The sequence below is a fragment of the Sapajus apella genome, unplaced genomic scaffold (assembly GCF_009761245.1).
Source record: "Sapajus apella isolate SASKATOON/1434 unplaced genomic scaffold, GSC_monkey_1.0 scaffold215, whole genome shotgun sequence".
In the NCBI taxonomy this organism is placed as follows: domain Eukaryota; kingdom Metazoa; phylum Chordata; class Mammalia; order Primates; family Cebidae; genus Sapajus; species Sapajus apella.
In genome coordinates, this window is record NW_022437155.1 from 651,325 (window position 1) to 671,595 (window position 20,271).

Here is a 20,271-nt window from a genome sequence, read left to right on the forward strand (position 1 = left end):
TGCGTAAGTGACACCAGGAAGCAGAGCCAGACCCCGGGCCACTGACATTTCTCAGATCCAGCTGATGAGCCCTTGAATGCGCACTGCGTGATGCCTGCATTTGAAATACCTGACAGTAAGAGTCAGGCCTGAGGGACGCAGGGACTCTGAGGATGGGGGCCCAGCTGGGCTGAGAAACAGGTGGGAGTGTCCTGCAGCAAGCACCAGTGCAGGAGGGGAGAGGGTAGGCATGGGGTGGGAGGACGGCAGCCACCACACTGCCCACGGAGCACCATCACCTGACTGGCGGGCTGGTGGAGCTGGGTAATGGCCCCCTAGGTTTCTCCTAAATCAGACGTGGCCAAAGCAAAACACTGAGCGCACAGCCTTGCCTATAGTGGCTGGGAGCAGTGGCTTCCTCAAGCGCTCCGGGCTGAGAAGCAGGATAGCTTATTGCCAACGTTCAGCAACATCACCCCGGGACTCCTGTTACCGATCAACCTCGCGTGCGCTTGAGTGTACCCCCACCAGGCCCCAGGGATCAACACTACTGTTATCGCGATTACCACGCCCCGTCCTCCTGAACTATTTGCATGTTTTCATCCATAATCACAGAACCAGTCTCACCATCTTCCAGAAGGGAAAGCTGAGGCCCAGGAGAAGGCAAGAGGCTGTGCTGTGCTCCCAGGGCTCACTGTGGCTTTGAGCTCCGGTTCTCTCAGCTAGACAATGAGGTCGGCCCACGTGCCACAGAGTAAAGATCCAAAATGCTACGGGGCAGGGAGGCCCTGGCCCCTCGGGTGGGCCGCTGGCTGCAGGGCCCTCCATGCCACAGAGCGTCTCTGGCTGGAAGAAAGGAGGAAGGTGAGGCCTGCAGCAGAGCGCGGGGTTGGGGACCGCTCTTGCTGGGCCCCAGCCTGGCGCTCCGAGGCCCCTGCCCCATCCCTTCCACTCCCCACCCGCCCAGCTCCTCCCCTCTGTTCCAGCATTGCCCGCGGCCCCCCCCCACCGCGCCACCGGCCGGACCCTCTGCTGCCCTCTGGCGGCCTGAGCGCGCGGTGCCGAGCTCCGCTCCAGAGGCCCGGAAACCCGTTGCCAGCCCGGCTTAGCCTCTCGGGAACAAGCGCCGGGCTGGGGACCGGAGCGGGAGGGGGCTGGGGCTGTGCTCTGGGGACGTGCTCTGGGGACTTCAATATACGGTCCGCGCAAGCCCCCAGCAAACGCTGCTGCGGTTACTGGGTTACTTACTAGATCTCTCTGGGGAAACTGAGAACCAAAGAAAGTGAGTGTACGCGCGCGGGAGGAGCTGGAAGGGGGGTCCTTGCCAGAAGTCGCAGAGGGTCGGGGCACCGCCGAGACCAGAATCCCAACACCCCTGCGGCCGCCGAGCCCGCGGCGGTGGAAGAGCGCAGAGTCTAAGCGCCTACAGCCTCGGCCCGACCCTGGACTCAGTTTCCCCCAGCCCCCGCGCCCAGTGAGCAGGAGCTGGGCAGCTGTCCGCAAGGTCGCCGGGGCCGGGAGCGGGTGCGGGGGAGGCGGGTCCCGCGGGGCGTGACGCACCGAGCTGGGAGGGCCGGGGCGGGGCGGCCACGCAGGCTGCATATAAGGGCGGCGGCCGGGCGCCAGAGCCAGAGCGAGCTGTCTGTGTCCAGAACCCGGGAGACTCTGAGCCGAGCCGAGCCCACGCCCAAGCCCAGCCCGAGCAAAGCCGGAGCCCCAAGCCCGAGCCGCGCCCAGCTGGAGCAGAGCCCTCCAGCCGCTCACCGCGCGCCTCCCCAGCGCCTCCGGCCGCTCTCCGCCCTTCGCTCGGCCCCGCTCCCGCCCTAGCGGCCCCTCTGCCCAATGAAACTGGCCGCGATGATCAAGAAGATGTGCCCCAGCGACTCGGAGCTGAGTATCCCGGCCAAGAACTGCTATCGCATGGTTATCCTCGGCTCGTCCAAGGTGGGCAAGACGGCCATCGTCTCGCGCTTCCTTACCGGCCGCTTCGAGGACGCCTACACGCCCACCATCGAGGACTTCCACCGCAAGTTCTACTCCATCCGCGGCGAGGTCTACCAGCTCGATATCCTCGACACGTCCGGCAACCACCCGTTCCCCGCCATGCGGCGCCTCTCCATCCTCACAGGTGAGCCGGGGGCCAGGCAGGCGCGGGAGGGAAGGGCGGGGAACCCTCGGCCAGGGCAGCCCGCGAGCGCCGGTCCCGCTGGAGTCGTGCGCTTCGCGCTTGGAGAGGCCAATGCGCCCCACGCAGCCCCGAAGTCAGCCCAATTTGTCCCCTGGACGGCCACCCTCACCTTCTCCTTTTCTGCTCTCTGTGCCCCCTCTAGGAGACGTTTTCATCCTGGTGTTCAGCCTGGACAACCGCGACTCCTTCGAGGAGGTTCAGCGGCTCAGACAGCAGATCCTCGACACCAAGGCTTGCCTCAAGAACAAAACCAAGGAGAACGTGGACGTGCCCCTGGTCATCTGTGGCAACAAGGGTGACCGGGACTTCTACCGCGAGGTGGAGCAGCGCGAGATCGAGCAGCTGGTGGGCAACGACCCGCAGCGCTGCGCCTACTTCGAGATCTCAGCCAAGAAGAACAGCAGCCTGGACCAGATGTTCCGCGCGCTCTTCGCCATGGCCAAGCTGCCAAGCGAGATGAGTCCGGACCTGCACCGCAAGGTCTCCGTGCAGTACTGCGACGTGCTGCACAAGAAGGCGCTGCGGAACAAGAGGCTGCTGCGGGCCGGCAGCGGCGGCGGCGACCTGGGCGACGCCTTTGGCATCGTGGCACCCTTCGCGCGCCGGCCCAGCGTGCACAGCGACCTCATGTACATCCGCGAGAAGGCCAGCGCCGGCAGCCAGGCGAAGGACAAGGAGCGCTGCGTCATCAGCTAGGAGCCCCACCGCGCCAGTGGCCACACAACCCAAGGAGGACCTTTTTGTTTAAGTCAAATCCAACGGCCCGGCATGCCCCGTGCGCCCCGGGCCGCAAGCGCGCGGACTGGACTAGCGTCTTCCCTCCCCGCGATCCGCCCCCAGCGCTGGGGAGGCGCCACTGAACCAAGAAGGGACCGTCATCTGCTCTGGAAGGAAAGAGAACTGGCCAAGACTGAGACTGCTCCCACCCCCACCCCATCCCATCCCCACACCTTGGCGGGGTGGGGGGCAAGGGCCCAGCCGAGAGTGGCTTTGTCTTCTCAAAGACCTGAGAGTGAGCACGGGGTGGGGATGATGTGAAGTTATCCGGCCTGTTAGGCTTCAAGAAACCGTCCTGCCCGGCTTGAGGGTCAGGACCCACGGGGCATTATCTTGTCTGTGATTCTGGGTTGCCATGACAGCTGGCAGAGCCTCTGCCCTCCCGAAACTAAGGGGGGCTGGGTTAAATCATAGCCAAGTGACTTGTTTACATGTGAGTGAAACTGCACAAAGGAACACAAAACCAAACTTGCACTTTAACAGGAGTTCCGGTGTCAACATGGACACCGGCAAAACCTTACCCTGCTGTTTATACTGCGTGTGTGTGCGTGAGATCTTTATTACTGTTGGTTTTTTAATATACAATAAAATAATTTAAAACGGAACACCGGTTTTTGTTTGCTTTTAGAGACGGCTGGAGGTGGAAAGGGTAGGGAGAGGGCAGGGGCTGGGATTTGACTTCTGGGGAACTAGAACTTACCCGTCCAGAACTGGAAAGCACCCTGCCCTTCTGAAAGCAGCTTTGGCCACCAGAAAAGCCCTAGGTGCTTTTACTCTTTCTTACCTCAATTTGAACCATCTATGCAGGGGATGGCTCCCCACAAAACCAGGACTAATGTGAAGGATTTCAGGGTCCCTCCTGGAGACGAACTCTTTCTAGCCATCTACCAGCTTAATTTTCTTTGGGTCTGATGACAAAAGGCCTCATTTTCTGAGAAAACGTTCTGAATTCTCCTTCAGCGCATGGGCCACTGGAACTGTGCCTAGCCATTTTGTCACCAGACTCAGTGTGGGCCCAGGCGAACTCTCAGACTGTTGGAGCTATCACTCAGGCCCTGAGGAAAGCGCCTGAGACCCATCTGGAAGCAGGTCCATCTCAGTGCCCACTCCCACCCCCCCTCCAGGGTGCCACCCTGTCAGGAAACAGCTAACCCCTGGGTGTCCACTCCCCTCTAGCTCCAGGCAGTGCTCAAGGCCAGGAGTGGAGCCCCTTGCACCCCTCAGCCTTGCTGTCTCCCTCTCATGGCTAAGGCACCCAGAAACACCTCTCTCTGTCACTAGTACTGCAAACCTGGGGCGGAGCACCCTACACATGGGCTTGCTGTGGGGATTAAGTGTGATGTTTGAAAAGTACTTAGCACAAATGCATGCCACCTAGTAATCCAAATAATTAGTGACTTTGAGAGGGTGCTCAGCCCTGTGAGCGACACTCAGAATTGTCCTAGGATTTCAACCCTGCTCAGGGAGGGCAGTTGCCGGCAGGACCGAACCTCCTCCAGTCACCAAAAGGCACTGCACTCCCACCCCCATGCCGCCACCCCACCAAAGGCAACCACAGACGCCCAGGGGCCCGTGTCAGGCAGGGGCAGGGATGACCCGCCAGGCAAACTGCCCTTGAGTCCAGCCTGGAGAGGAGTTCCTGTTCCACACTGGTTCAGCAGGTGAGTGTGGAGGGAGGTGAGGAACAGAAGGTTGGTTCTGTGTCTGAACAGAGTGAGAAACATTCTCCTCTCAACGATCTGTGAGCAACCCACTATGAATTTCTCAGTACAGAAAGCATGATGTCCTGAGACAGCGGAGCACAAGTCCCTTTAATTACGCATTTGAAAAATGTCACAAGTCAAAACAGGAACACAAGGTAGGCTCCGGCTCCCTCCACCCCGGTGAGGAGCCCTTGTTTGTTTCAGCCTTGCATTCAGACAGACTCCGAGGGTCTTGGATTTCCATGTGCTTCATGTTTCATGGTATCTGCCAGAGCCTTAAAACTGGCCCACCCACTACTGTGAAATTTCAAGGAAATAACTGATTCAGTTAAATAACAGTCCCAAGGTAGAACTGGTCTAACAGGTGACCACCCACTTGAATCCAGAGCCTACTTTTCTGTGCAAAGCCACTGAAATCTGGTCTCCTCCTTCACACACCCCCAGGTCCCCAATATGCCACCCACTTTCTGACAGGTGGCTGCAGTTGGACACTAATGGCAGCTCTGCTAAAAACATCTCTACCCAGTCCTCCTGCCAACGAGGTCAGTTGGCGGGCATCTGCTAAGCCCCCAAAGTGGTCAGCGCAGGTTACGTGCCCATTCCTAGACCCAAACAACACTCCAGGACTTCGCACCTCCTCTTGGAGAGGCAAGGGTGAGAACTACTCTTACCTCAATCTGAGTCAAGGGAGAGCACACAAAGAAAATGTCCCATCCGGAAGCAATCAGGGACGCTGGTGAAATGAGGGCTGCTATGAACCTTTAAGAGCTCAAACTCGGCTGTGTCACTGTCAGGCCTAGCTCATGGCTGGGGACCACCCGAACTGCCCCCCCGAGCTGCCCCTCTCTGAACACAAGGTGCATCATGAACCCCTCTGCAGCACAGTACACATCGCTGCCACAAGTGAGAAGGCCAGAAGGGAAAGACCTTTTCACCAGGGCAATGGGAATCTGAAATGGCAGAAGAGGGAAGGTCTGTTCGCCTGAAGACCTCTTCCAGCCTGAGTGGAAAGGACGGCCCCTTGCCAGCCCTGGCGAAGCACTGCAGATGGGAAGTGGTCTGGCCACTCCTGGGCACTGACCGAAGGTGCCGAGAGAGGAAGAGAGCAAGGGCTGACGGAGAGGAGAGCGCTAGGAAGAGGGAAGCTGCAGCAGGGGCTGCCTGGCAGGGCTGTGGGCTGACACCCCCACAGCTATAGCTCCTTCACGGCTCAAACAGAAAAGGAACCAAACTGGGAAAAAAGCCACCCTCTGGCCTTTCAAAACATTCTCTCACAGCTCTACGCCATATGAGTGCAGGCTTAATTTGTCCAGTGGATTCTATGCAAATGTTTCAAGAAGCTGCTGCTAACAGGAACAATATGTACCTGGTACACACTGATCCTATGGGGGTGGGAGGAGGGGAGGGGAGGAAGCAGAGAGGAGCCGCCTCCTTCCTACTGTGTTCTTCAGATCTGTCAGTGGGGCTGGACGCGCAGCAGATGGCCCCCTCCCCAGAGGCAGGGGAGAGTCCTCCACCCGCTCCGCAGCCTCCAGGAGCGTTCTGACTTGCACCGGCAGGCACTCCAGTTATTATGCATCTAGACATATGGATCTACACAAGGAAGCCCCAGCACAGCCAAGCTCGGCGCTGGCTCCCGCACAGGCGACTCGCACAGCACAGGAACCCCGTCCCCTGCAGCTTGAAGTTCTGAGCTGGGGTCCACAGGAACTGTGCCCCAACAAGCGTTCGGCCGGGGGGGTGGCCGTGGGGTGACAGGCCATTTGCTTCCCCTCTTTCTCAGGTGCTCCCGGAAGTCGGCCTCGGGCTACTCCTTGGGGATTTCAAACATGCAGAGGCTCTTGTACTTTTGCAGAAGCTCGTTCTTGGTCCTGACTTGCTCCCGGAGGCTGTGCAGCTGCTGCTGCTGCTGTTCGGGGCTCAGGTGGATGCCGGGCATGGTGCTGATGAGCTTGCGCATCTCCTGGAACTTGGTTTTGAGGGCGTTCAGGTCCTGGTGGACCTCGGGGCTGTCCTTGTCCATGCTGCGGGGGCGGAAGAACAGCCGTGAGCATTCACAGCTTGATACTCATCTTGGCTTTCCTGCCCTGCACCCCCTAGAGCTGGCTGTCCTTCCTGCAATAGCTTTTAGAATAGTCAACTGTTACTCTGTGAGGTCAAGGACCATGTCTGCCTGGTCACAGATGTCTCCCTACCCCTGGCCCAGTGTATAGGGCACTGCAGGCACTCAAGAAATATCCATGGAAAGAATGAATGCTTGGCAAATAAGCTCTCAGAACATGTGTTCAATGAACAAACCAATACCAACATCAGGTGACAAATGCCAAACACAATTTGCTGAAATACGACATTTCGTCTAATTGGAGACATTTCCAGACCAGTCGGGAGGCTTCACCAGCTAGCAAGAGCTAACTTTAGTGGAGGTTTTGATACTGGCTTGAACCTGTTAACATAAAGACTAATTTCCACAGGGCTGTTCATAAATTTTAAAGTTTAACTAATTTAAATGTTTCAGCAGACATAGGCTGTCTTCTGCCATGATCATGTACACTCCTTACCCTTTGAGTCAGGTTCACTTTCAAAGCAGATCATTCGCTGCACAGAGGTCCCACTCAATGAAAAACAAGGCAAGAACAACCTCACCTAAGATCAAAGAAACAGCCTGAAAGTTGCTCCTATACATTTTTTTAAAGTTAGTTAAGTGGACCGGGCGCAGTGGCTCACGCCTGTAATCCCAGCACTTTGGGAGGCCGAGGTGGACGGATCACCTGAGGTCAGAAGATCAAGACTATCCTGGCCAACATGGTGAAAACCCATCTCTACTAAAAATACAAAAATTAGCTGGGCATGGTGGCGCGTGCCTGTAATCCCAGCTACTCAGGAGGCTGAGGTAGAATTGCTTGAACCCAGGTGTCAGAGGTTGCAGTGAGCCGAGACCACACCACCACTGTGCTCCAGCCTAGTGACAGAGTGAGACTTTGTCTCAATAAAAAGTTAGTTAAGTGGTTGAGACCAAAGCTAAAAGGCAATTCAGTAAGCTGTTCTAAAAGTAAGTCATTGAGGTGTAAGAGGGAAAAACTGTCAATGATCATTAATTTTTTTTAATAAATGTTCATCTATAGTGGAAAATTTCAACCCAGATGGTGCTAATTCATGTTTACTATTCATCATTTCTCCAGAATATCCATCTTTCCTGGCGATCCATCAGTTACGTCTCACACCTTGCAATAAGATGGCCACCACGGTCGGCTCAGTATTTACCAACAACTCAAACTCAGAGGGGGGATACGGAGAATCAGTCACTTCTTCCAGGAAATGAGAGGCCAGCCAAACATTTGTCATCTGATGCCCTCAACTGAGAGACACCATTAACAGTATACCTTATCTCAGATTCTAGGGAGGACAAACTGGTAGTCACATGAGAACTAAAAATTGTTTGGAAGGAAGCAAATAGGGAACTTCTTTTACTTCAATTCTTTGAAGTCTCAGCTCTGATCCACAAACATGGACAGAAACCATCTGGATTTCTGAAATCATTCTACTTGGATGGCATGCGTGTTAACATACTGTTATGAGTTTAAATCCAAAGGAAGTTTCAAAATTAAAATATGGTTTTTAAAAAACCGACGCACATCACATGAGCCTGAAAGGACATGGTAAAACAAACAAAAAAGTACACAAAATAGAAATTTGGATGACAGATAATTCCATTCTTGAAGCAAACATAACCTGGCCCAAAAGAAAATTTAGTTCTGAAAGCTGAAAGTGGGTCATATTTAAGATGCTCATCTCTGAAAACCCCCAAGTTGCAGGGGCTGCCTGTTCTTTGGTGAAGTGTCAGAAAGGAGACAGTCTTCAGATAATAAAAAAGAAGCCATAAGACATGACAAGCCACCTGGAGGGAGTGGAGCCAAAAGGGGCCGTGCGGGCCACAGGGAGGGCCCTCTGCAAGCCCAGCTGCCCTAGCTGGTGGAGGTAAACAGCACGGAACTCCTGGCGTGAGGAAAACACGCTATTCAGAAGTGGTCACCCGCTAAGCCAGGATAACTGTGAAATATTCAAGCCAAAAGAAAAGGGACAGGCCCAAATACTGAGTGAATAAAAGCAGAGAGCTCTAAGTGGGCCTGCCTTTGTGTTCAAGGTTAGTCATCGGGCAACTATAGAGGGAATGAAAAAAGCCACTAGGTCAAGGAGGATGAACATCACACAAACAAGGCAAGGTCAGGGCATTGTGGTCCCACCTACTATGGCTTTTTTAAAGAGTGGACAAAAATACTCTCACTAGGGGTGATCTTCCGAGCATCCTTCCCATGGATGACAGACATTTATATCTGTGTCACCAGACTCAGGGGCAAACATCGCAGGGTTTAGGTGGGTGTGTCTGAGAATTACGCCCTGATTTTCTTTGTTGTTCTTGTTTTTTAGTACGGATGCTTTAGTACAGACGCAAACTGGCCAGTAACTGTGCTGGAACCACTGCCACAGACTTCCTCCCAAACCTGAGAGCAACTTCTTTGGACCTCTTGGTGACATCTGACTCAGTTTCCCATTTCTTCTTCCTCACAGCTTCCCTGCACTGTGCCTCCTCTCCACTATGTCCTAGCCGCCTTGCCCTCAGAGCAGCCCTTACCAGTCCACTCCTCTGCCCGCAGACTCTCCTCCCACCATGCTAACTGCAGTGCCTTTCATTTTTCTAAGATCGCTTTTTAAAAAATGACAGTAATAGGTATTTGAGGGAAAAAATTCAAAAGAGAGACACCAGAGGCTTAGAAAAGGGAAATCTCTTTAAGAGATAACCTGTGTTAACATGTGGGGTCCACTGTTTCAGGTGGCTTTAAACATACAATAACATACAAATACACACAAACTTTTCTTGTTTTGACAGGAATGTGACCACACATGATCCTCATTCTTGCTTTTTCTACTTAACAATGTACTCAGATGTCCTTCCACGTTAACACAGATACAACTACTTACACAGCTAAATCACCCTGGCTATTCATGGGCAGTTATAATGTTTGTAATATTATCAGGATGACAGTGAATACCTTGGACTTATATCCTTATGTACCTGTGCAAGTATTCTGGTAAGATAATTTCCTAAAAGTAGGGAATCTCGGTCAAAGGTTATATATATCTAAATTTTTGACAGATATTACCAAAATATCCTCCAAAAACAAACTGAACTGATGTAGATTCTCTGTGGCATGGAGGGCGCTCATCCCTCTGCCCTGGATGATACTGGTACTGCTTACCCATCAACTGTGTTTCTCTGCTCCAGTTCTGCCAGACCTAGGAGGCCTTCCGGAGAGAGAGGCTTAGAACTCACACCCTTGCTTTCATCTGCTCACAACATTACATGTAAAATATATTCTTTTTAGAGAAGAGTGACAAAAGGTTCTGCTGCTAAATGGAGTCTGAAAATCACTGCTCTACAAAATGCCCAGAAGGGTTCATCCACTCCCAAGCCCAGGACATGGAGGGCGCCTCCCCAGCCAGCCCTCCTTCCTGCACCTCAGTTTCCTCCCTCCACAGTTCCCAAGTCACCTCTGCCTGGAATGTGGAGACGGCAATTGTCCAGCATAGACTCGCTGTCAGCAGGGGATGGGCAGGGAAGGTGCAGCCCCAGCCACACACTCAACTGGCCGTGCTAGGAGCCTGCCCCACCAGACCCCCAGACTCGTACCTGTGTGCTCTCTTCTCCCAGCCATCATCCTGCCACCTCCATCTCCTCCGGACCAGCCACCTCCCACTGCCATTGCCTTCCTATGGACCCTGGTCCTCCCCTCTCCTGAAACACCTCCGCCTTACCTGCCCTTAGAAACCCAAGTCCAAGCAGGTCACTATGCTGCTTAAAAATCCCAGATAGCCGGGCGCGGTGGCTCACGCCTGTAATCCCAGCACTTTGGGAGGCCGAGGCGGGTGGATCACGAGGTCAAGAGATTGAGACCATCCTGGTCAACACGGTGAAACCCCGTCTCTACTAAAACTACAAAAAATTAGCTGGGCATGGTGGCGCGTGCCTGTAATCCCAGCTACTCAGGAGGCTGAGGCAGGAGAATTGCCTGAACCCAGGAGGCGGAGGTTGCGGTGAGCCGAGATCGCGCCATTGCACTCCAGCCTGGGTAACAAGAGCGAAACTCCGTCTCAAAAAAAAAAAAATCCCAGATAGTGGCTGGGTGCGGTGGCTCATGCCTGAAATCCCAGCACTTTGGGAGGCTGAGGTGGGCGGATCACTGGAGACTGAGGTAGGTGAATCATTTGAGGCCAGGAGACCAAGACCAGCCTGGCCAACACGGCAAAACCCCATCTCTACAAAAAAGTACAAAAATTAGCCAGGAGTAGTGGTGTGTGCCTGCAGCCCCAGCTACTTTAGAGGCTAAGGCACGAGAATCGCTTGAACCTGGGAGGCAGAGGTTGCAGTGAGCCAAGATGTGCCACTGCACTCCAGCCTGGGTGATAGAGTGAGGCTCCATTTCAAACATGAAAAGTAAAATAAATTCCAGATGGCCCCCTATGCACAGACAACACCTCTCAGGCACATTCAGACTGTGAAGGAACCCACCCGGTGCTACCATGAGCACCTCCAGCCTTCCCAGGCAAAGCTTCCCACTCTTCCCAGGACCCATGTAAATGCTCCCCTGGCATTTTTTCATGGCCGCTAAGGAATTGCTGACTCGTGAAGGCCTGCCTTCGTGGGGCTTGCCTTCTGGTGGGGCCCACTTTCTGGTTATAAGTCACACTGAGTGGATGGAAATGACACGGCAGAGGAGAGAAGAGGCTTTTGGGCAGACTAGAGACACCCCATCAAAGCAGTCTATGAACACCCCTATCTGTGGCTGCCTGTCCTACTCCCTGGGGTGTGGCTGAGGAAGAAGAAAGTGAAGCGCAGTGGGCTGCAGTAACTGCGTGCAGACCATCCCCAGGAAGCCAGTGTGGGCACTTAGCAGGGCCGCTTCCTGCGCAGCCCAGGAACAGGTCTCAGCTGGCATGGAGAATAAAACAGACACTTGAGTGGGCAGAGACAGTCAATAATACCCTATTCCCACGAAAGAGGTCTGGCTGGGGCGCTGAGGGCTTGCTGACCTGCTGAGGCAGCCAAGCCAAGCTGGAGGGGCTGGGACAGATCACTTGAGCCCTGTCTGTGGTGGCAAGGACAGCTCCCCTCTACCTACCTAGCAGCAATAGACCCTGTAAAGAATTAAAAGTACCCATGTCAACAGATTACTCTTACTAAGTGGGCCAGAACCATCTGGCAAGGCAGCAACAACAGCTATTCACAAGGCCTAGGCTGGGCTACTGTGTTCCAAACTCAGATTCGACGTGTTCAGTTTGAAAGAAAAAGCAATAACTTTTCCCGCTCTAACAGACCCAACTTCATTACTCCTTTATGATGTATTTTTAAAAGTTAGCATCTATACATATTAAGAAAGTCTCAAAAGTTGGGATTGATAATATTTCTTATAGGCACAAAAATGAGATTTCTTTTCCCTTTCCTTGTTCCTTAAAAATAATATAAATGTGTAGTTTAATTTTTCATGTAACTACAGGAAAGCCACTCGAAGAGATGACAGTGCCATGGGTTCCAACTCCAGGCAAGGCTGTCCCAGCCAGAGCCCTCCAAGAACCAGGCAGGTACCTAGGATACAGGAGAGGTTCTGGTTCACAGGGCTCTGTGCAGCATTTCCCTGGGCACTTCTAGTGAAGCAGCTGCCAGCCCAGAGGACTCCACCAACCCAACAGCACCTGCAGAGGGAGGACCCGCTCCGGGCTTTGTGTTGGTTATTTGGGCTGGCAATCTGAAGACGGTCTGCGGAGATCTCTGAGTGAAGAGCTAAGGTTCGGCTCCATTTAGGAAGAACCGCAAACAGAGAAAAATTAACCAAATAACATTTACAGGATAAAGTGCGCATAAACACAAAGAGACTAATTAAACAGTGATTATAATATCCAAAAGCAAAGCTAAGCGACCTGGCCAATGAGTGGTATCAACAGGCTTGGAAGTAAAGAAGCAGATTAAAGACGAAACATCCCACTAGCCAAAAGCATCACGATCTTGGGCAGGCTGCTAGAAAACACCACGGGAGAGGCAAGGCCAGGAAAACACTGACAAGAAAGAGGAAGGAAAGAAAATTAACCTTAAAAGATCATTCAATGTACCATGAAGACTGAAGAACTAAAATAGTTTGGTGCTGGAGAAGGATACAATGTCCAGAAGTAGATCAGAAAACATAAGGGAATTCAGTGCACGGTCAAGGTGGCACCTCAAGCAGGGAAAATAACGAATATTCAACACACAGCAGTGGGAGGATGTGGCTAACTGAGGCCCCTTACTCTCCCCACCAAAATAAATTCCAGGAGCCTCAAAGAATTAAAAGTAAAAAATGGAACCATGAAAGTTCTAGAAAAAAGGGATCAATACCTATAATTTTAGAGTGGAAAAGCCTTTCTAAGTAGGACCAAACCTCAGAATCCGTAAGGGAAAGGCCTAACAAACCTGACCACATGAGATCACATGCATCTGAATGAAAAACAAATATGAAAACCACAACTATAAACAAACACAAAGAAATGCAACACCTGGGGGAAGTATTTACAGTACATTTGGCAGACAGTATTTCCTTTCTGTACGTAAAAACATCTGATAGAGAAACGGGCAGTTTACAGGGGAGAATACAAATAACATATAAAATCACCCATGAAAAGATGCTTTACCTAATGCAATGAAAGAGCAATGTGTCATTTCTGACCTATGAGATTTGACAAAGTTAAAAGTTTAATGGTGATGGCAGGTGATGGAGAAAGACACACTGGGGACGCATAAATCAGGGCATTCTTTTCGAATCTGCTTATAGTGACCAAAATGGTAAATTAACATATCCCATTGCTAGAAATTTACCCCCACAGAGACTACCAAGAGTTCACCAAGACAGCAAGAGCAAAGATGCTTGCTGCAATGCTGACTCCAACAGCAAAATGCGGAAACAATGACAGTATCCTTGAGCAAGGAACTGTTTACATCAACGACAGCACATTCATAAAGTGGAATATTATGCAGTTTTGCAAGGGAGCTGGGAGGTGGGAAGGGAGAGGCCCTCTTTCCATTTCATATCCATGGGTACTCGCAGAATCCATCTACAACTTTAATTTTTGTTTAATGCTTTCTGGGTGGCAGATTTATAGGCCTTTTTAGGTTGACTGAAGCAGTCCAGTCTATAAGGACTGAATTTTGGAAAGAGTTCACTAAAAAGATGTAGTGCTCTAAATTTAGCATAACTATCACAATAAAAAATGTGTGTACCCTATGCTCCAGCAATTCCACTGCTGGGATTTATCTGGCCATAAACTTACTCATATACAAGGATGCCAACACAGCACTGCTGGGAATAGCAAAAATTAGAAAAACACCTAGAAATCCATAAACGGAAAACCAGTTGCATAAATTATGGGGCAGCCATAAGATGCCATTTTCTGCATCCACCTTAATGAGGTAGGTCTTTATGTGCAGTATGGAAAGGTGGCCAAAACAGACTAATCAGTGAAGAAAGTCAAGTAAAACATGATCTCAATTTGTATACATTTTGAAAAGATATGCAGTTACTGTAGGTGAGGGGACTTGGGGGAAGGAACCCTTCTTCCATTTTACACTTTTCTGTACTTCTAAATTTGCAGTTGTTACTTTTATTAAATAATTTTTCAAAAACTCTGAATTCTTTATGAGAACAAGAAAGGCTAAATTCACTACTTCAGGTTTTAGCTCCTTACTCATCCCCTGTGCAAGAAGTAAACAAATAATAAAGGATCATAGAGGAGGTTACAGGAAAGGAAGGGACCCAGGCTCAGAGAGCACCACCCCGGGTGACTGGACATGGTCCTAGCCCTCATCTCCGCCCGCCAGGACTGTGTCTTGACTGGCTTGCAGCCTGTCAGTTTCACTAGCTCCCCATGCCTCAGAAGACCGCTGCTCTCTGTTTCCTGGCTCTTCTCTCCTCCCCAGCTCCCTCTTCCTGCCCTGGATATATGCACAGCACCACCAAACTAGAAGCTGACTCCCATGAGTAGATGCTATTTCTTGGCTTCGTGTCCTTACACGTTTTTCCTATACCACCCTTGCTCCTGACTCCCTTTCCTAATTGAAGACTCATTGTTGGCATCACTCTTCTCTTTTTTTTGAGAGATGGAGTCTTGCTCTGTCACCCGGGCTGAAGCCTTGCTCTGTCACCCGGGCTGGAGCCTTGCTCTGTCACCCGGGCTGGAGCGCCGTGGCACGATCCTGGTTTCAAGCCTCTGGAGCAGCCGCCTCAGCCTCCCAAGCAGCTGGGATTGCAGGCACATACCACCACACCCAGCTAATTTTTGTATTTTTAATAGAGATGGGGTCTAACTATGTTGGTCAGGCTGGTCTCGAACTCCTGGCCTCAAGTGATCCACCCACCTCAGCCTCCCAAAGTGCTGGGATTACAGGCGCGAGCCACCGTGCCAAGCCTGTTGGCATCACTCTTACCAAGCCCTCTGACTCCTCCAGGCTTCATGAGGTCTCATCTCTCTCCTCTGCCCCTTTTCCTCCCTCATTAGGTTATAAACTCAAGGACACAGCTACATTGAAGGTTTCTGGGCTGGATCCAGCCTCTTCTCATGTTTACAGTTGCAGCACCATCCACTCCTTTGTGCCTGCTGTTTCCGCCAAGTGGCTTTTTCTGCTCTTCTGTCTTGTCGTCTTTCTTTCTTTCTCTTTAAGAGACGGGGTCTATGTCATCCAGGCTGGAGTAGAGCAGTGTGGTCATGGCTCATTGTAACCTCGGCTCCCTGAGCTCCCACCTCAGCCTCCCAAAGTGCTGGGCTTACAGACAGACATAAGCCACTGTGCCTGACCTGTGTCTTTCTTACCAGGGGTTCTCTTCCCATGCTTAATGGCCTTGGCCACCCACTCATATATTTAAGAATAAAACACTATCCCAGCACTTTGGGAGGCCGAGGCAGGTGGATCATGAGGTCAAGAGATCGAGACCATCCTGGTCAACATGGTGAAACCCGTCTCTACTAAAAATACAAAAAAATTAGCTGGGCATGGTGGCGCACGCCAGTAGTCTCAGCTACTTAGGAGGCTGAGGCAGGAGAATTGCCTGAACCCAGGAGGCGGAGGTTGCGGTGAGCCGAGGTTGCACCATTGCACTCCAGCCTGGGTAACAAGAGCGAAACTCCATCTCAAGAAAAAAAAAAAAAAGAATAAAACACTAAAAGGCTTAGTGGAAGCTCTGTAAATGAGTGATGCTTGTTCATTTTCTCAGAATTAATTGATTAGGCTTTTTTTTTTCCAAGGTCTTTTCTCTTAATTGGTCACACACCATAGAGAGGGCACTTCCACTCTTTGGCTGCCAATCTAGAAGCCAGGTGGGGGGCGGCTTGGGTGCGGTCTCACTCCTCAGTCTGCAAACTTTTTCTTAATCCCTCTTTTCAGTATGGCTCCCCCACCTGCCCCTGCAGTGTGCCTGGTGTCCCCCAGTCCAGATACTTTGGTTTATTCCTTCCTAAGAATAAAACTTGGGAAAGTAACATTTTAACGATCTGCCAAGTAGGAAGAAAGGTAGTCACCCGGCCGCTTGGGAGTAAAACAGTAAAACAGTGGAAAGTGGGATAGGACTGTGCGGACCTCCTTCTTAAACAGACTTCTAAGTAATCTTCCTGTTCTTAGACCCACCTTCACCCCTGTTTCCAGAGGGTCCTTGCACTAGAGTTCCTGAAATATGGGGGTAGGTCATGGTTAACAAGGCAGCTGCTTAGGAGTTGGCAGATGAATTAGCTCTAGCCATCCACTTTGTGGAAATCATCTCCTGTCCTGTTCCTTTTGGTTTCATGCTTTTGTATTTTTGAGACAAGGTCTCACTCTGTCACCCATGCTAGAGTGCAGTGGCATGATCTGGGCTCAAGTGATCCTCCCACTTCAGCGTCCCACGTAGCCAGGTCTGCAGGCACACACCACCATGCCTAGCTAATTTTTTTTTTTTGTATCTTTTGTCGGGTCAAAGTTTTGCCATGTTTCCCAGGCTGGTCTTGAGCTCCCAGGCTCAAGTGATTGGTTGACCTCAGCCTCCTAAAGTGTTGGGATTACAGGCATGAGCCACTGCAGCCAGAGGTTCTATGCTTTTTGTTTGTTTGTGTGTTTAAAGTCCCTTCTCTGTCCTTCTAGACGGAACAGAGACAAGCACATGTGATCAACCCACTATGTTTCACAGGTACACTCTTGAGTACATCCTCCCAACAATCCTATGACTTAAGTATTCCCATTTCATAGCTCAGAGAAGCTAAGCTACTTGCCAAGGTCACCCAGTCAGCACATTATAGAGCTATTACATAATTTAAACTGATCTTGTGAGGTCCACTATGGACATATTAGAGATAAGAAGATTATGGCCTAAAAAGGTTAGGCATTTATATCAAGATTAGAAGGCAAGAAAGTGTCAGTATACAGGTTTGAACCCAGAGCTGTCTAACTTCAAAGCCTGTTCTCTCTAGTGAAATTTACTACTACATCTTTAAGGCCAGCCCAAACCAGTTGCTCTACCAGGGCTCAAGAATATACTCTCAGGGGTTCAAGAGCTGTCTTTATGAATGTGTACATTTTGTGTTTTCATTTTTCCACATTTTTTGTAAAACTAGTAAATTGGAGTTAATCTGAATAAACCCTTTATAATCCAGCACTGACCTGGGATTACAGGGGCTGCATATGTATTTCTGTCTGTGATCATTATCACAGGCTCACAAAAACTGAACAGGCTGCCTTACCCTATCAACAGTATTTTCACACCAAGTGAAGCCAGAGTCTAATGGGAGAACAAAGCCTTTGTAGTTGTTTGAAAAGTGGCAGAACAGCGTCAGGTCATCCCACAGCAAGTGCCTCTAGTTTGCTTAAACTCAAATGAGGCTGGGCCACTAACAGTCAAGGCCTTCGTGTCAGTAACAATTCTATTTCAGTAAAACAGTGACGGGCACATTAATGTTCACCTGAATGTTACTGGAATCGTAATTTTCCTTCAATTTACTTTGTTTTGGTCTTTAATGTTGAATAAGAGTCACAAGCCTAGGGGTTTACAGCTAGTATCACGTGGATACACATAGTGAAGTAACATAATGAAAATAATTTACGGCCTGGGCAATGTGGTGAAACCCCATCTCTACAAAAATTCGCTGGGTGCGGTGGCTCATGCCTGCAGTTCTGGCTACTTGGGAGGCTAAGGTGGGAGGATGGCTTGAGACCAGGAGGTTGAGGCTGCAGTAAGCCCAGATCACGCCACTGTACTCCAGTCTGGCTGACAGAGCAAGACCCTGTCTCAAAAATAATAAAAATTTAGGCAAACATGGGGATCAGTGAGACTTTGGTTTTCTTGTTTTTGGCTTTTCCTTTACAGACTCACTTTGAAAACTCAGGCTACTCTGGATGCTGGCCAAAAGGATGACAGTCATTTCCTTTGGTACTGTTAGAACAGTTAGAGCAAAGTCAGTACAGGTAGGTCTAATCATCTGAGGCAACTTCTGTGTCTTTGTTTAGTCTAATGTCTCCCATCGCCGCTGCTCCCCTCTCAATCTTTTTGAATTATGGGTTATTCCCAATCATGTCTTTTTTCCCTTCTATCTGGTGAAACCTTTGGGGGTGAAAAGTTGGCCCCTTATATTATGTCCATCCCACAGCACCTGGCAGTGTCCAACCCAGGGAAGACGATGCTTATCTGCTGAGTCTGCTGAAATAAGACACTAAAGTATTACCAACAGTAAAGGTGGGAAAACTGAGCATCAGAGAGATTTAATTTGCTCAAGATAGCTGGGATGCGCACTTGAGCCTCTGGACAAGCGTCTGCATTTGGTCTCTAAGCTGGCTTTATTCTTAAAGATATCGCACCTCTCAGGGCCCAAATTGTTTGCTTAACTCATGGAATGTTTCTGTGGTCTTGGGAAAGGCCTCTTCCCGCTCTGAGCCTGAGTTTCCCCAACTGTGAGACGGGGGCGTGCCCCAGAGCGCCAAGGCCTCTTGCAGCTCTGAAAAGGGTGAGACAAGAAGCTGGAGGGAGTATGAGGTCTGGTCCTCTCCTAGGTTCTTACCATTTGATGATGCTGTGAACCAAAGGTAAAAAGGAGTAGTTCTCTTCCTCCCTCGCACGGGCCGGTGACTGAGGCCGCGGCGCCGGCGACTGCTGAGGTTGAGGCGCAGCGACCGGCGGCGGCGGCTGAGGAGGCGGCAGCGGCTTGCTGTCCGGCAGCGGCTGGTCGGACGTTGGCGGCAAAGCATCCTCCGCCTGTCGCCCGGCTGCCACCCCGGCAGAGGCCATGGCGCCGGGGTTAGGTTAGCCCAGAGGTTGGATCACCGAAAGCGTCGTGGACTGTACACGTCACCACCGTGCGCCCTGCAGGGGCGGGGTGTGGAAGAAGGCTCTGAGCGTGCGCACTAAGCACCCGGTGGGCAAAGGCGCGGAGGCGGGGCGGGAAGGCTGTTGCTAGGCAATGGGCCGTGGGTGGGTCCAGTGGGGGTGCCTGGATTTGGGTTGTGAGTCAAGATCACTAAATGATTAAATAGTGAGAAATAGGGGATTTATTTCAGAAAGAACAATCTTCTTTTTTTTTTTTTGAGACGGAGTTTTGCTCTTGTTGCCCAGGCTGGAGTGCAATGGCGCGATCTCGGCTCACCGCAACCTCCGCTTCCCTGGTAAAAGAGATTCTCCTGCCTCGGCCTCCTGAGTAGCTGGGATTACAGGCATGTGCCACCATGCTTGGCTAATTTTGTATTTTTAGTAGAGACGGGGTTTTTCCATGTTGGTCAGGCTGGTCTCGAACTCCGAACCTCAGGTGATCCTCCTACTTCGGCCTCCCAAAGTGATGGGAGTACAGTCGTGAGCCACCGCGCCTGGCCAGAAATAACAATCTTCTTATTCCTATTCACACAATGAAGAGGGCCCCAAAGCCACAAACACAGGAAGCCTTGAAATTAGTAAGGCACAGCCTGGCCTAGTGCACCCAAGTCTGGAGAAGAACCAGCTGGACCTGCGGGAGGCATGGACGGCACTTACCTGCTAGTTGAGGCCTGGGCTCCGCAGGCACTGGGAATCCAGAGAGGAGGGACCTCCAGGGCTGGTGGCTCCAAACCCCGCCCGGCCCACTTTGCAAGAGGTGGAGACCTCCTGCTTAGCCTTAAGGACACAGAGACAAAGGGATTGCTGTCCCTCCAATGCTGCATGGCCGCTGAGAGTCTAATAATCCAACTCAACACACGTTTAGTATGCACCTGCTGGGTGGCCATGTGTACGTGTGGTTGCAGGGAGGCTGTCTTTGCTTTCAATACAAGGTAGAGAGGATTGGTGCCAGGAGTGAATATTATATCCTGGAAGAACGACAGGTCAGGTACTCTCCATACCTTCAGGCCAGTTCCCCAAGCCCCTAGGTCCCAGTTTCCTCACCCCTAAAATCATGTTTAGTTCAGAGTTATGGCACAGCCTAAACTGCATTCTAACTTCACATACGTGGCTGATCCCAAAAGGTCTTGTTGATATGAGGACTCCCTGGGATCACAGGCCAGAGACAGGTTTATGGTAATGCTTCTCAAAACAAATTTGATATGTGGGCTATGTAATAATTTTC

At 51.1% G+C, this 20,271-nt stretch overlaps 2 protein-coding genes across 3 annotated transcripts; one reads left to right on the forward strand and one right to left on the reverse strand.

Moving 5' to 3' along the window:
• The first annotated feature begins 1,070 nt into the window (after positions 1 to 1,070).
• On the forward strand, positions 1,071 to 3,549 carry RASD1 (ras related dexamethasone induced 1). Of its 2 annotated transcripts, none has more exons than XM_032270727.1 (2): positions 1,071 to 2,107; positions 2,384 to 2,466. In XM_032270727.1, the coding sequence occupies exons 1-2, from the start codon at positions 1,822 to 1,824 to the stop codon at positions 2,464 to 2,466; spliced, it is 369 nt and encodes a 122-aa protein (XP_032126618.1). In that variant the 5' UTR covers positions 1,071 to 1,821. The 2 variants fall into 2 exon arrangements, with proteins under 2 accessions (XP_032126618.1, XP_032126617.1); XM_032270726.1 differs by having other exon boundaries at positions 1,081 to 2,107; positions 2,310 to 3,549.
• A 1,179-nt stretch (positions 3,550 to 4,728) lies between these two features.
• On the reverse strand, positions 4,729 to 19,086 carry MED9 (mediator complex subunit 9). Its single transcript, XM_032270729.1, has 2 exons — positions 18,742 to 19,086; positions 4,729 to 6,671 (listed from the first exon to the last, which is right to left on the reverse strand). Exons 1-2 carry the CDS (start codon positions 18,966 to 18,968, stop codon positions 6,455 to 6,457), a joined length of 444 nt encoding a protein of 147 aa, XP_032126620.1. The 5' UTR covers positions 18,969 to 19,086; the 3' UTR covers positions 4,729 to 6,454.
• Between the last annotated feature and the right edge of the window lie 1,185 nt (positions 19,087 to 20,271).

What these genes read in the sequence shown, in the direction of transcription:
- RASD1 (XM_032270726.1), top strand. Translation starts at nt 1,822, where the DNA reads ATGAAACTGGCCGCGATGATCAAGAAGATGTGCCCCAGCGACTCGGAG. An exon ending in GCGCCTCTCCATCCTCACAG is followed by an intron (nt 2,108 to 2,309) that starts GTGAGCCGGGGG and finishes TGCCCCCTCTAG; the next exon opens with GAGACGTTTTCATCCTGGTG.
- MED9 (XM_032270729.1), bottom strand. Translation starts at nt 18,968, where the DNA reads ATGGCCTCTGCCGGGGTGGCAGCCGGGCGACAGGCGGAGGATGCTTTG. An exon ending in GTTCACAGCATCATCAAATG is followed by an intron (nt 6,672 to 18,741) that starts GTAAGAACCTAG and finishes CCGCCCCCGCAG; the next exon opens with CATGGACAAGGACAGCCCCG.